The 15853-nt window shown below is 44.6% G+C and overlaps 1 protein-coding gene across 5 annotated transcripts in view; it reads right to left on the reverse strand.

Moving 5' to 3' along the window:
* LOC132888134 (leucine-rich repeat-containing protein 49) overlaps window positions 1-15853 on the reverse strand; it is a 148670-nt gene that overhangs the window by 4876 nt on the left and 127941 nt on the right. For 4 of the 5 annotated variants that reach the window (XM_060924154.1, XM_060924151.1, XM_060924150.1 and 1 more), the window contains 4 exons: window positions 13656-13890; window positions 12022-12207; window positions 11680-11789; window positions 1653-1806 (listed from right to left, as the gene is read on the reverse strand). In XM_060924154.1, the coding sequence (XP_060780137.1) occupies window positions 1653-1806; window positions 11680-11789; window positions 12022-12207; window positions 13656-13890 (685 nt within the window). Of the gene's footprint in view, window positions 1-1652; window positions 1807-11679; window positions 11790-11903; window positions 12208-13655; window positions 13891-15853 lie in introns of those variants that run through there. The other variant, XM_060924155.1, reaches the window with a different exon arrangement.

The raw sequence follows: 15853 nt of genomic DNA on the forward strand, positions 1-15853 counted from the left end.
ATTTTCCGATTCTGGATCGATTCGCATATTAATTACTTAGGATCGATTCGTACGTTCAAAGATCGATTTTTTTATTTTAATTTTTATTTTTAGTACATTTTTTCCACCACGAACATTTCCCCCAGTGACCCCCGTCACGTCATCGAATTCTCGCAGGCGCACTCGGTGTGTGACCCCGCAGTGTATGACCTCAAACAAACATGGCGTCGGAGAGTAGTGATAGAGTTAGCGAAAACTTTCTGAAAACACCACCGTCTCTCAAGGCTCCAGTCTGGAGATATTTCAGGTTCCGAAAAGAAAAAGACACAGATGCGCTCGACAAAACCAATGCCGTTTGCAAGTTGTGTCAAATCAAAGTGAAGTATTTTGGAAATACGATGAACTTGAACAAGCACTTGCAACGACATCACCCGGGGATCAAGCCGTCCACAGGACAAACAGGACAGCAAATGAAGCTGAAAGAAAGTTTAACACTGCCAGCCAATTCAGCACAATCTCATAGCATAACCATGGCGATTGCGGAATTTGTCTGTAAAGACATGCGGCCGTACTCCGTCGTTGAAAATGAGGGCTTCAGGCGGCTTATGAATGTCGTGGAACCACATTATGCTATGGTGAGTCTATGGTGAGTCAAGTGAAAGTGTTATACTTTGTTTACAGGCTCTTATGTTCTTATTTATGTTATGTTATTTTGTATTTACAGGTTATTTATGTTCTTATTTAGTTTCTTATGTTTCATGTTACATTGATTGAGAGGTCTTTTTTATATTGATTAATAAAAATAATGCATTTGGTTGCAACAGCTTTTGGGTGAATTCTTATTGTCAAATAATGCATTGGTTGGTGTCCCAGCTGGAGGTGGATTGACCCTTACCATTTTAACCAGTCTTACAGCCATCAGTAAATACAAATACTTATGATTTGCTGTTAAACTTTTTGCGTTCCTCATCCATTCTGAGTATGTAGGTTGGCAACAATATTGTTTGAAGTCACAATGCATTCGTTCATCCCCTGAATGTTTTAAAAGTAGTTAACAAAAATAGAAAATAAATAGATAGTTCTTTATTTCTGGCTTCCCTAAAAAAAAAAAAACCTGGCTGCACGCCATTGCGACATAGTCATGAAATTAAAGATTTTTTTTTTTTAAAGAACACTAACCTGAATCGGATCGGATAGAATTTTAAAGAATCGAAAAGAATCGATTCTTAATCCAAAAAAAATCGAAAAGAATCGATTCTTAATCTTCAGAATCGGAATCGGATCGATTCTTGAAATTTGAATCGATTCCCAGCTCTAAACAGAACACGTGTTTTTATTCCATCGAAAAAGCGTCCTGTATGGATAATAATTCCTGATATTTCACTCCGATGACGTCACTCCCAGTGTTTTCCCGCTGACTTGTCAAAATGGCGAACCGGCTCAAAATTAAAATTATTTTTGATTAACTTGCGTCTTTTTTTCATGGATGTGTCCATATAATATAAAGAACATTACACGGTGGCGCAAAGATATGAAGTTTATCTTCTCGTGTTGAAAATATTTTTATCCATTCACCACTTGAAGAGAAACTTCATATCTTCGTGCCACCGTGTAACATCCTCGATATAGGAAGTGTGTGTTGTGAGTGATGTGTGGTACTGTACGCGCCTCACCTCTGGACTGTCAGAACTGGAGTCTTTGCTGTGGTAGTTAAAGAGTGCGCGGCTCATGCTCTCCCCCAACAGCTTCCCGTTTTCCCTCAGCTCTTCAGGGCTCAAACCGAACCTGCGAACTCTGCCCTCCAGCAAGAACTGCAGCTGCCTCTTCCTGTGGACAAAGACAGAGAGCCATCGATGACTGGGTGAGAGAGAGAGAGAAAGAGAGAGAGGGGAGAGAGAAGGGGGAAAGAGAGAGGGAGAGAGAAGAAAGAGGGGAGAGAGAAGAGGGGGAAAGAGAGAGAGACAGAGAGAGAAGAAAGGAGAGAGAGAGGAGAGGAGTGAGAGAGAAGAAAAGAGAGAGGAGGGAGCAAGAGAGAGAGATAGAGAGAAGAAAGGAGAGAGAAGAGAGGGAGCAAGAGAGAAGAAGAGAGAAGAAAGAGGGGAGAGAGAAGAAAGGGGAGAGAGAGGGGAGAGAGAAGAGGGGGAAAGAGAGAGATACAGAGAGAGAAGAAAGGAGAGAGAGAGGAGAGGAGTGAGAGAGAAGAAAGGAGAGAGAAGAGAGGGAGCAAGAGAGAGGGAGAGAGAAGAAAGAGGGGAGAGAGACAAGAAAGGGGAGAGACAAGAGGGGGAAGAGAGAGATACAGAGAGAAGAAAGGAGAGAGAGAGAAGAAAGGAGAGAAAAGAGAGGGAGCAAGAGAGAGGGAGAGAGAGAAGAAAGAGGGGAGAGAGAGAAGAAAGGGGAGAGAGAGGGGAGAGAGAAGAGGGGGAAAGAGAGACAGAGAGAGAAGGAGAGAGAGAGGAGAGGAGTGAGAGAGAAGAAAGGAGAGAGAAGAAAGGGAGCAAGAGAGAGGGAGAGAGAGAAGAAAGAGGGGAGAGAGAGAAGAAAGGGGAGAGAGAGGGGAGAGAGAAGAGGGGGAAAGAGAGACAGAGAGAGAAGAAAGGAGAGAGAGAGGAGAGGAGTGAGAGAGAAGAAGTGAGAGAGAAGAAAGGAGAGAGAAGAGAGGGAGCAAGAGAGAGGGAGAGAGAGAAGAAAGAGGGGAGAGAGAGAAGAAAGGGGAGCGAGAGAGGGGAGAGAGAAGAGGGGGAAAGAGAGAGAGACAGAGAGAGAAGAAAGGAGAGAGAGAGAGGAGTGAGAGAGAAGAAAGGAGAGAGAAGAGAGGGAGCAAGAGAGAGGGAGAGAGAAGAAAGAGGGGAGAGAGAGAAGAAAGGGGAGAGAGAAGGGGGGAAAGAGAGAGAGATACAGAGAGAGAAGAAAGGACAGAGAGAGGAGAGGAGTGAGAGAGAAGAAAGGAGAGAGAAGAGAGGGAGCAAGAGAGAGGGAGAGAGAAGAAAGAGGGGAGAGAGAGAAGAAAGGGGAGAGAGAAGAGGGGGAAGAGAGAGAGAGACAGAGAGAGAAGAAAGGAGAGAGAGGAGTGAGAGAGAAGAAAGGAGAGAGAAGACAGGGAGCGAGAGAGAGGAGAGGAGAGAGGCGTGAGCAAGAGAAGAAAGGAAAGAGAGAGGAGAGATTGGATATTTACAGCTGCTATAGAGTAAGTGAATACAAATGTAACTGTAAATGGATAAAAATTACAAAGCGTTGTTCTTTAATTAATAAAAAATTGGCGTGGTGTAAAAGGAACAGAATCCTTCAGGATGTGCTGCTACAGGAGAATCACTCACTTCAGGGAATAATACTCTCACTGATTATTTTCCTACAGCAGCACTCCCAAGTTGTGTGGTATTCCTTACAAAGCAATCAACAGTGTGTGTGTGAGAGAGGGAGGGAGAGAGAGAGAGAGAGAGAGAGAGAGAGAGAGAGAGAGAGAGAGAGAGAGAGATAACACGATTACCAGGTTGTAATAGAATGTATCCAGGGCCGGAGTGGGCCCTGTTTTCAGTCCGGGAGTTTAATTCACATTCAGGCCACTTTGAAATGGAGGAGGAATTTGAGTACATTAAAAAAGATAAAACAAGTAACTGTTCTTTCACAATGCTTTTTATTTGGTTTAAATTCAGGTAAACTTCACTTCACTTTAACAATATAGGTTATAATTCAAATTCGAATTACACAACACATTTTTAGTCACATAGTCTTAAAATAACGAAAGCACCCATCTCGCGTGCATTTGAACCAATGCTTGTGCATTACATGCCGCATACGCCTCGAAAATAATGGCAAATCAACAATGCTGGGTACTCAGCAACCGGCAGATAAAGCGTGAGGGCGCATTAGGCAACTCAAAAATGCTTAAATGAAATGTAGGCTAAAGCAAGTGTTCGATTCTGCTTAGAATATTGGCATACGCATACACCTCTTCTAAGTTATAGATTTAACAACAATTATTTAACATCAAATATGACTTCTAGGCCTGTGTGTTCATAACCACAATGTGCGCGCGCCTGCGGAAATGCACGGTGTGACAGCGAGATGAAATAGGCGGGGTACACCCTGGACAAGTCGCCAGGTCATCACAGGGCTGACACATAGACACAGACAACCATTCACACTCACATTCACACCTACGGTCAATTTAGAGCCACCAGTTAACCTAACCTGCATGTCTTTGGACTGTGGGGGAAACCGGAGCACCCGGAGGAAACCCACGCGGACACGGGGAGAACATGCAAACTCCACACAGAAAGGCCCTCGCCGGCCACGGGGCTCGAACCCGGACCTTCTTGCTGTGAGGCGACAGCGCTAACCACTACACCACCGTGCCACCCTACATTTGGGACCTGTTCATCTAAAATTGTTAATAACTGGGATGTAAAGCAATGTCCGGTTCTTCTTAGAATTAAGACATACACCACATCTATACCGTGTAAATTGCGAGATTTCACATGACATCAAAAAGCTGAATTGACATCGCAAACTATCGACACATTATAGGCCTAGCATAGACTGATAAAATCGACAAACAGGGTTATCATACTCCATATCTTTCGTAACCTACCAGCTGGTCTTGAGAACATATCTGTCAATTTGGCACATTTTGCTGCCACCTCCTTCCTTTTTTTAAGCTTCGCCCTTTCGGTTCCACCTGGCCTCTTTCTGCCCTCCATCACTGACGCGCGCTGTTTCGCGCCAATGTTGTTTAAGTTCCCCGCAATGCAGAGGAGGAGTCCTGGACCAAACCAACTGCAATAGAGGGGAGGGGAGAATTTCCTTATTTGGTAGCGCCTATTTAATCTGCTGCGATGCTGTCGGCGTCTGGGCTGCCATGTGAAAATGCAGAGTGCAGTTGAATTGATGATTAATGCAAGAATAAGATCAGTGACCAAAATTAGTGAAAATTATTTTCCCCATGCTCCAAGCAGGCCACCATTGATGGTTTGGGCCGGGGATGGTCCCGGCTAAATATAGGGCCACCCCGGCATTGAATGTATACATGTAGAGCAGGAGGAAGGAACAGGAGTAATGGATGTTCTATCATAAGGGAGATGAAATGCAGTACAGACGCAGCCAACTCCTGCTGTGTGTGCCAGGGATTCAGCACACTGCCTACCTGCAGGCTACATCAGGGGGAAACACACACACACACACACACACCAGCTACGGCTGCATGTGAGAGTGAGTGTGTGTGAGGCACTGTGTGTGGCTCAGGGTTTTAATCAGAGATGGGAGGTGAAAGACGTGTGCAACAAATGGAAGTGTGAAGCGTGTCGGACTGACTGACTGACTGAGCGCGTCTCCTCTAAAGATCCTGAACGAGAAGAAAGTGTGAGAACACGAAACTGATCATATCTACAACATTAAAGAGTGAAACAAGCGCTCACGTGTCCGTGATCTACCTGGAAGAAAGGATGTTTTAGAAGTTCTCGCTTGGTATCTGAGCGCACTCTCTCTCTCTCTCTCTCTCTCTCTTTCACACACTCACTCTCTCTCACCCTCTTTCTCCTCTCTGTCTCTCCCCCCTCCTTGCCCTCTCTTTCTTTCTCTTGCGCTCTCCCCCTTGCTCTCACTGTCTTCTCTCTCTCTCCCCCCTCCTTGCTCTCCCTTTCTCCTCTCTCTCTATCCTCTCTTGCCTTCTTTCTCCTCGCTCTCTTGCGCTCCCCCCCTGCTCTCGCTGTCTCTTCTCTCTCTCCCCTTTCTCCTCTCTCTTGCATTCTCTCTCTCTCCCCCTCTCTCTCTTGCTCCTTCTCTCTTTCTTGCTCTCTCTCTCTCCATCTCCTAGCTGCCTTGAACAAGCACTGGCCTGCCATCACCACTTTGCCATGTTTGTGCACACACACTCAAATACAGCTATAAAATATTCACCCCCCCCACCCCCACCTGCTGTCTTTTGACACCTTCAGCTCACAGGAAGGAAATCTGAAATCTAAAGGTGATGATACACGGGGCAACTTTTCGGGCAGTGCTGCCGGGCGACTGCGCGTCAACACTTTCCCATTGAGACTGGGCAACATCATTTCTATCTGAACTATTTTAAACGTTTTGAGCAACTATTTAAGATCATTTTTAAAGATTAGAGGGCTAGCAGCGAATCACATGACCACCTGAGAGCTTCTGAAATTTTCAACAAAGACGGCGGCGTCTCCCGCAGTGGAGCGAAGATAAAGAGAGACGACTTATGTCTTTTTAAGCCGGTAAGCTGTTCTTTGTAAACACAAAGTGGTGAATTTACCTCATCGGACATCTATTTTTACGTGCTCAGGTTGCTGATTTTTTTTCAGCTAAGTGTAAACTGCTGTTAGCTAACCACCGCTCCATAGAGACTGAATGGGATTTAGCTAACTAGCTGTGGTTTTTGCTAACGTAATTAGCTGAAAGTTATCGCTAGTTTTGTAGGGATAACGTTAGCTCTCTTGCGTCAAGTTAAAAGTGATGGGCAGCTCATGATTTATTTATTTTTTTGTGAGTTGCTCTTATCTGATTGGTTGTTGCTAATTGTCTGTTGCCCTAATTAGCTGCCCCCATGTCTCACCTGGTTGCCCGTGGCTGGCAACACTGCCCAAAAAGTTTCCCCGTGTATCATCACCTTCACTCTCAATTCTCAAACCTGATTGGTCAGAAGGTGGTGAAGTTTTCTGTGAGCTGAGGAAGGAGTCTTCAGTTTCAGCGCTTTGTAACAGTCAGATATTAAACGCTTGTGATATGAGAAAGTGTTCAGGACAGAAGAACAACACTTTGTTTTTATAGTTTTTGAAGAACAAGCCAATTTTTATCTAACTCAGAGAGAGAGAGAGAGAGAGAATATAAGAGAGACAGAATATAAGAGAGAATATAAGAGACAAATGAGAGAGACAGAATGAGAGAGAGAGAATATAAAAGAGACAGAATGAGAGAGAGAGAATATAAGAGAGAATATAAGAGACAAAATGAGAGAGAGACAGAATATAGAGAGAATATAAGAGACAAAATGAGACAGAATGAGAGAGAGAGAGAGAGAGAGAGAGAGAGAATATGAGAGAATATAAGAGAAAATGAGAGAGAGAATATAAGAAAGACAGAGAGAATATGAGACAAAATGAGAGAGAGCAAATATAAGAAAGACAGAGAATATAAGAGAGAGACAGAGAATATAAGAAAGAGAATATAAGAAAGACAGAGAGAATATAAGAGAGAGAGACAGATAGAATATAAGACAGAATATGAGAGAGAGAGAAAGACAATATAAGAGAGACTATGAGACAAAGAGAGAAAGACAGAGAATATAAGAAAGACAGACTACAAGAGACGGACAATATGAGAGAGAGAATATGAGAGAATATGAGACAGAGAATATAAGAAAGACAGACTACAAGAAAGAGACAGAGAATATAAGAGACAGAAAAAAGGAGAGAGAGAGAGAGAGAGAGAGAGAGAGAGAGAGAGAGGAAAGACTACCGTATAAGAGAGAATATAAGAGACAAAATGAGATAGAGACAGAATATAAGAGAGAGAGAATATAAGAGAAGATGAGAGACAGAATGAGAGAGAGAATATAAGAGACAGAGAATATAAGAGAGAGAATATAAGACAGACAGAATATGAGAGAGAGATAAAGAAAGAGAATGAAAGAGAGAAAGAGAATATAAGAGAGACAGACAATATGAGAGAGAGAATATAAGAGAGAATATGAGACAATGAGAGAGAGACAGAGAGAATATAAGAGACAGAATACAAGAGAGAGACAGAGAATATAAGAGAGACAGAAAAAAGGAGAGAGAGAGAGAGAGAGAGAGAGAACATAAGAGGCAGAGAGAGAGAAGGTAAGCCTGGTGAGGAAACAAATTTTTTTCTTCTTTTTGAGAAAATGACAATGAACTAACTTGTTTCATGGACATTCCACAGTGTAACTATAAACAGATAAAAAATAAGAGGAATAAACCACTTAGAGATTAAGAGACGTGCTGTTATAGGAGATTAATCAACTTCAGGGTGTGTCTGTGAAGGTTCTCAGTCATCCAGGTCATAGTAAACCGTAGGTGCTAAAGAAGGCAACTGGACTTGCTTGAAATCCTTGAAGACGTTTCACCTCTCATCTGAAAGGCTTCTTCAGTTCTATCTGACTAGTGGGGAGTTCCAGGTGTTTATCCTCTAGTGGACCAAAGGCAACCCTGAGGAGAGTCGCTGAGGTCACCTGGGTCGTTGAGTCATCCTGTATGTGTAGGTCCCTGGGGGCCAGGTGTGAATGGTGTTAGCAGCCTGGAGAGGACATTTGCACCCTGCTTGGCCTCTGCCTGACCACCACCAGTTCCAGTTCGTTCCAGTTCAACGAATGTTTCTACAGACAGAAACAGGGATGCGCCGTGGGCTCACCGGTGTCCCCTATAGTAGTCAGTCAATCTATACATGGAGGAAGTGAAAAACAAAACTTTGAGCATTTTTTTCAGGAGTCGCTCCCAGCCACTGGTTCAGGTACGTGGATGACACCTGGGTTAAAGTGCTGATGACACGTTTTTGACATCTTTGGCGATGTTTTATAACATAAAAAGTAATTCCCGATGATCCATATATTAATTCACGAAGGTGCCTATTGTACAAGTTATGATAAAAAACGCGGCTATTTGGGCAAATTTGACGGGGCTGCAGCACCCAGGAGACGAAAGAGGAGGAGGAGCTATATGACGTCAGCGAAAGAACCTTCCTCCTAACTTACCAGTTTGTTGTTGATGCGACAGGTGTTTAGTTTGTCATTATTAGTATTATTATTATACATTATATATATATAGTTATTATGCCTTCGCGTTGTGTTGCCGGCTTTTGCTCCAAAACCTACAAGGATGGGGTAAGTTTATTCAAGTTTCCCAGAGATCCCGAGCTGCATGCGAAGTGGGTGAAGCAAGTCAGGCGCACTCATGACAAGTGGGAGCCCTCACCAACATCCGTCCTGTGCTCTGAACACTTTGATTTGGATTGTTTTGACACCCTTCCCAGCTTAAAGGAATCTCTTGGGTGTTCAGTTCATCACAAACGTGTGTTACTACCATCAGCAGTGCCTACACAGTGTTGCCAGATTGGGAGGTTTCCCGCCAAAGTTGAGCGGTTTCAAGTGCATTTTGGTGGGTTTTGAACATATTTTGGGCTGGAAAACGTCAGCAGTATCTGTTGCCAGATACTGCAGTTTGGGATTCCTCCCAATCTGGCAACACTGCCAGTATTCCGGAGGGGGTCTACTAGTAGCTATGCCGGATCCAAAGACAGTCCTCCTGTCAGAACATGTGTTGTGAAACGACATAAGATAAAGGTACGTAGAGCTATAGATTCTACATGATAATCATAAATGTAATCATAAAGTTGGCGTGATATCAGTCATGTATTTGCTTGTGGCTTTCATGTAACTGCCGCCTAGCAACGAGAGGCAAAGGGTAAAGAGGGTAGGCTATCATAGATTCTATTCGGAAGAGATCAACACAATTCTAGACTCCCAGAAGAGGAAGAGCTAGCACTAGAGAGTTCACCGGCGTTTTCATGCGCCATTTCCATTGAGTAGAACCAGAGTAGATCAGCCAGTGAACCGCAGCGTGTTCTTCTGCTGACGTCACAACATGGCCGCGAGCCACGGACCCAGTTTTCTTGCGCTGTGCAATTAAAAGTTGGATATTTGCGTAACAACAGCTTCTTTTCACGTAATTATAACAGAAATCTAACATGTTTGCCATGTTGTATAGTTTATTTAAGAAATTGCATAGAGTCATGTTCGTGTCATCAGCCCTTTAAAATCAAAACCCATGAGGTGGAAGCCTTCACAGAGCACATCAGTGCAGTGGATTATCAACATCAAGTTCACTCGGGAGGACATCAGTGGAAACAACCGAACCTTTTTATCAACATCAAGTTCACTCGGGAGGACATCAGTGGAAACAACCGAACCGACTGCAGCGTGTACATCGAACAAGACAGAAGCCTTAGCATCGAGGTTCACCGGAAACCCACACACAGACCAGTACCTACTGTTTGACTCTCACCACCCACTGGAACACAAATTGAGGGTCATGAGGGCCTTACATCACAGGGCTCAGAACATTCCTATCGCAGCAGAGGGAAAAGAGAAGGAGCAAAAACACATCAAGGTAGCACTTCAGAAGTGCGGGTATCCCAACTGGGCTTTCGTCAAGAAACATAACGGACAGGGAAGAAAACAGCAACAAACGCAAGAACATTGTCATTCCATACATTTCTGGACTATCTGAGAAACTCAGGAGGATCTTCTACAAACACAACATCCCTGAACACTTCAGACCCAGTAACACTCTGAGGCAGAAACTGGGCCACCACTTATCACACTTCCCAGAAAACTGAATACACATCCACACCAAAACTCAGCTGACTTCAATGACTCACATGATGACAGATGCCCCTTTTCCGCCAAATCAGTTCCAGGGCTGGTTCGGGGTCAGTGCTGGTGCTGGTTCACAACTCGTTCAACTTGCGAGCCAGCCGAGAACCAGTTTGCTTTTCCATAGCTCGCGGTGCTAAGGGAAGCCACGTCATTACATCGCTGTATACGTCGCTGTATACGTCAGTTACGTCGTTGTATACGTCAGTTATGTCGTTGTATACGTCGGTTACGTCGCTACGTTTGCATAAACCTTGGCGTGAATATCGAAGCAAAAACAACACGGAAGAAGCAGCAGCAACAACAACAATAATAATAAATGACTTCGCGTTTGTACAGCTGCTAATTCTCGTCGCTTAAAAATGGCGATCTTTCAAGGTCTTGTTATTGTTGTTGGTCTTAACAACTCCGCCCCCAAGCTGACGTAAGCGGTTCTTTCCTCTGGCCCAGCAGAGAGCTGGTGCGAGCCTGGAACCGTTTTTTCTGGCCCCAGAGCCAGTTCTTTGTCAGTGGAAACAGAAAACCCGGTTCCAAACTAAGCACTGGCCCCGAACCAGCCCTGGAACTGCTTTGGTGGAAAAGGGGCAAGAGAGAGCTAACAACCCACAGATCACCCTGACGACTCTCTAGGCTGCTAACACCGTTCGCACCCGGCCCCCAGTGGTCCTAACAACCTACAGGATGACTCAACGAACCATGTGACCTCAATGACTCTCCTTAGGGTTGCTTTTGGTCCACTAGAGGATAAATACCTGGAACTTCCCACTAGTCAGACAGAACTGAAGAAGCCTTTCGGATGAGAGGTGAAACGTCTGCGAAGATTTCAAGCAAGTCCAGCTGCCTTCTTTCGCACCTACGGTCAACTTCAGGGTGGTAATGGTGTCCGCCTGCATCACGAAACCTGGTCACTGATTATTTTCCTATAACAGCCTGTTTTATTCTTTAAACAGGAGACAATTCATCACTGTGGTTAAGAATTTTAGACATTTCGGGTTCACGGGTTTTCAGAAAACTGATGAGGCGTTTGCTTAAAAGTGACGGCACTGTGAAGCTACAAAGGAACTAATGGCTAATTTTGTGCTACAGCTCTGTCTGGTGCTACGTATAAGCAGCTTTATTGGAGTCAGAGGTGGTTTTGGCCGGGATGAGGAACGCCTGCTGATGCCAAGCAGGTACCGTCCTGCCCCAGAGTAAATACAGGTCAATATACAGGCATATCACTGTGAGATGAAAAGCAAACACACACTCATGAGTGCGCTACGCGTGTCCTGTATGCGTACCATACATGAACACACACATACCTCGACTCCTCCAGCACTAGAAGCAGGCGACAGTGTGGTGTCTCCGTCGAAGCCACGTGACCCAGAGTCCCGAAAAGGCGCTCGGCCGCCATGGCATCATTCATTGTTACCTGGTGATGTAGACAAAAGGATGAGAGATTAAATCACAGATAAACACCACAGCCATATTTACTGCATCTATTGGAACCATGAAATCTGCAGTAAAAGAGTAAATACATTCTCACCCCCCAGTCAGCGGCCCGTAACGACTCTCATTAGTGTGGGGGTGTTTAATGAAGAAGCCTGTCTGCACTTGGATGCTGGTGTGTGTGCAGGTGCGTGCACGCGCACAGGTGTGTGTACCTCCGTGCCATTGATTTTCTGCAGGTTCAGATGGTTGAGTCTGTAGATAAGGAAGGCTCGCCACAGAGTCAGACTCACGACAGGGTTTCCCTCTGGATCAACGGTCACCTGCTCCAGTCTCTTTACCTGCTCCAGAGCTGCTAACTGCAGCAGCCGGGTGATATTCGTCTCCATAAAGATCAGGTGCTGAGGAGAAGAGAGGGAGACACAGGAGACCAGCACAGGAGAGATCGACAAGAGAAAGAAAAAAAAAAGAGAATAGGAAGAGAGGAGCGAAAAAAAGAAAAGAAGGGAAGAAAAGAAGTAGAGAAAGAGAAGAGGGATTGCAGGACCAAAGAGATTGAAGACCGAAGGGAAAAGGAGCAAGAGAAAAGGATCAGGAAGAGGAAAGGAAAAGACGAAGAGAAGAGAAGGGAAGAAGGAGGGAAAGAGAGGAGACAGGGATAGGAGAGAATAATGGCAGAAGGGAAAGTGGAGGAAGAGATGAAGAAAAAGGAGAGGAGAAAAGAAGAGAAGAGGGAGGGAAAGAGAGGAGACAGGGAGAGAATGATGGCAGAAGGGAAAAGCAGAGGAAGAGAACAAGAAAAGAGAAGAAGAAAGGAAAAGAGGAAAAAGAGAAGAGAAGAAAAGAGGAGAAGAGGAAAAAGGAGAAAAGAGGAAAAGAGAGGAGACAGGGAGAGAATGATTACAGAAGGGAAAAGCAGAGGAAGAGAACATTAATAGGAAGAGGAGAAGAAAAAAGAGGAAAAAGGAGAATAGAAGAGGAAAAAGGAAAAGAGGAAAAGGAGAAGAAAAAGAGGAAAAGGAGAAGAGGAGAGGAAAAAAGAGAAGAAAAGAAAAGGAGAAGAGGAGAGGAAAAGAGAAGAGGAGGGGAAGAGAAGAAAAGAAGAGGAAAAAGAGAAGAAAAGAGAAGAGGAAAAGGAGAGGAGAGGAAAAAGGAGAAGAAAAGAAGAGGAAAAGGAGAAAAGAGAGGAGACAGGGAGAGAATGATGACAGAAGGGAAAAGCAGAGGAAGAGAACATTAATAGGAAGAGGAGAAGAAAAAAGAAGAGGAAAAAGGAGAATAGAATAGAAGAGGAAAAAGGAAAAGAAGAGGAAAAATGAGAAGAGAAGAAAAGAGGAACAGGAGAAGAAAAGAAGAGGAAAAGGAGAAGAGGAGAGGAAAAAAGAGAAGAAAAGAAAAGGAGAAGAGGAGAGGAAAAAGGAGAAGAAAAGAAAAGGAGAAGAGGAGAGGAACAGGAGAAGAAAAGAAGAGGAAAAGGAGAAAAGAAGAGGAAAAAGAAAAGAGAAGAGGAAAAGGAAGAAGAAAAGAGGAAAAAGAAGAGAAGAAAAAGGGAGGGAAAGAGAGGAGACAAATTATGACAGAAGGGGAAAACAGAGGAAGAGAACATTAATAGGAAGAAAAGAGGAGAGGAGAGGAAAAAGGAGAAGAGAAGTGACTGTAAGAGAAAAGCTTCCTGGAAGGACTGAGAGTTAACACTTTTCCCCAGAGCCCCACCCCAGCTGCAGGTTTCAGCCCTGTCCCTATTTCTCACACACAGTATGAACCTGTCCACCTGCACACAGCTACAGCGACACTAGCGAGGATGTGCAGGGGGGATAAAGTCCTGCTGTGGAGAAGTGGTGAGGCTCACTGTGAGGTTGGGGAATTTGAGGCGGATGCGCGGCAGAGTGGGCACGATGCTGTCGAACTGGATGTAGCGGAAAGCGATGGTAGTGACGGTGCTGGCTGTCTGCACGCCCCAACCTCTCTCCAGAGTCTCCAGAGCCCCCGGACCGAACAGACGCACCGTCTCGCCGTCCAGCTCGGCCACGTGGCTCTCAGACAGAGACAGACTCTGCACGCTGGTGCCCCCTGCCTCCTGGAGTCTGGAAACGACAAGACAGAGTGTTATCGGGTCAGGGCCTTATCATATCTCCTTAAAACTCGAGACAGCGTGATACACCATCACCATCACCTTTTACTGATCTTTGGGATACTTGCTCAAAAACAACGGCTCGTAAAGTCAGCTTTAATTTAATCTCTGAAATCGTATCAGTAACACATGTGCACTTCAAGCGTGGCTCGGGCATCAAAGACGAGTCATATTGGTGCTAAAATGAGCTCTCTTTTTAATAACTGCTCCACTTTCAACGCTTGCCAGGGCTTGTATTATCCAGCACATGTCTCAGGGTTTAGTCAGCTGGCCTGTTTTCTGGAAGCACAAAGCTAATGTTGCAAAAACAACTAAGCTTAGTTACATCATTTTATCCCACAGCACTGTTGATTTTTTAAATCGGACTGGTTACTACCGTAGGTGTTGATTAGTTTTCTGGAACAGCACACCTCAGACAGGACTTTGTATTTCCTCGTGACAATTTGCGTTTTTAGTGTTATAACTTTAAACAAGAGATAAAAAGAGAGGGGGCGGCACGGTGGTGTAGTGGTTAGCGCTGTCGCCTCACAGCAAGAAGGTCCTGGGTTCGAGCCCCGTGGCCAGCAAGGGCCTTTCTGTGTGGAGTTTGCATGTTCTCCCCGTGTCCGCGTGGGTTTCCTCCGGGTGCTCCGGTTTCCCCCACAGTCCAAAGACATGCAGGTTAGGTTAACTGGTGACTCTAAATTGACCGTAGGTGTGAATGTGAGTGTGAATGGTTGTCTGTGTCTATGTGTCAGCCCTTGTCCAGGGTGTACCCCGCCTTTCACCCGTAGTCAGCTGGGATAGGCTCCAGCTTGCCTGCGACCCTGTAGAAGGATAAAGCGGCTAGAGATAATGAGATGAGATAAAAAGAGAGGCTAGTAACGCGGAATGACAGTTTTTACGTAGCTGCAAAACATAAGTAAAAACAGGAACCAATTTGTTTCGTAGACGTTCTACAACTATACATGAATAAAATGTGTCGCGTCATTCTTTAGTCAGTTGCAACAGTATGAGAATAAAGCCTAGGTCACAACCGGACGTACGATTTTTTGGCCGTGCGATTTTTGGCGTTTCCCAAATCGCTACTTTTTTTTTTTTTGTTCGTGGAGAAAGACGCACGTTGGCCGTAAGTTTGTCTTGCAACTTGAAAAAAACGTAAGCGCCCGTAGAGTTTGTTTGACATGACAAAGAACCTCTGCGGCCGGTCTACGGCTCGAAAATCAGCACGTCATACGCGCGCCCTCCGTGCGTTTCTTGTGTTTTTTGCAAGTAGACCGGCCGTAGGAGCACGTATGGCCGGTTGTGACTGAGGCTTAACACATTTTGGAGCATGCCGTTATTGGAAATTATTATCCATACAGGACACTTTATCGATGGAATAAAAACATGTGTTCTATTCCCTTCTAGCAGGTTTCATTCATTTGTTTTGATCACATGCAATATTGTTAGTATATCGTTTATCCTACATGTATGACGTCACTCTACCCAATGGAGAATGAGCGTTGGATATGGTTTACGATATTGCACGGTTGTCAAGACAACTTGTCACATGTCATAGCTGATGCAAATATTCAAATGAGAAAGGTTTCTGCTGTGCATGCGCAGAAGCATTTCTTTATTCACCGGAAAAGAGAAAGACTAGGCTAGGATTAACTATGCTGTAATTACGTACTAAATAAATAAACTGAAACTAAAGATGCATTGAACACCCAAAAGGCTACCAAACCTTCATGAGATATTGTTCACACATATTTACAGGAAGTAGCAAACCGTAACTATTAGAGCTGGGACTTGAGCTCAGCCAAAACTTAGCCAGACACCAAAAAAGCAACAGGGTAAAGGATTTTGTAAGGGATTAGCGTCAGGCTGCCAGGTCGCTCTGTTGTGTGTAGCTGTCGATGTTGATTTTAAAAGCAACTCAGTAAATTACACAG

This window comes from Neoarius graeffei, chromosome 6, assembly GCF_027579695.1.
Source record: "Neoarius graeffei isolate fNeoGra1 chromosome 6, fNeoGra1.pri, whole genome shotgun sequence".
In the NCBI taxonomy this organism is placed as follows: Eukaryota; Metazoa; Chordata; class Actinopteri; order Siluriformes; family Ariidae; genus Neoarius; species Neoarius graeffei.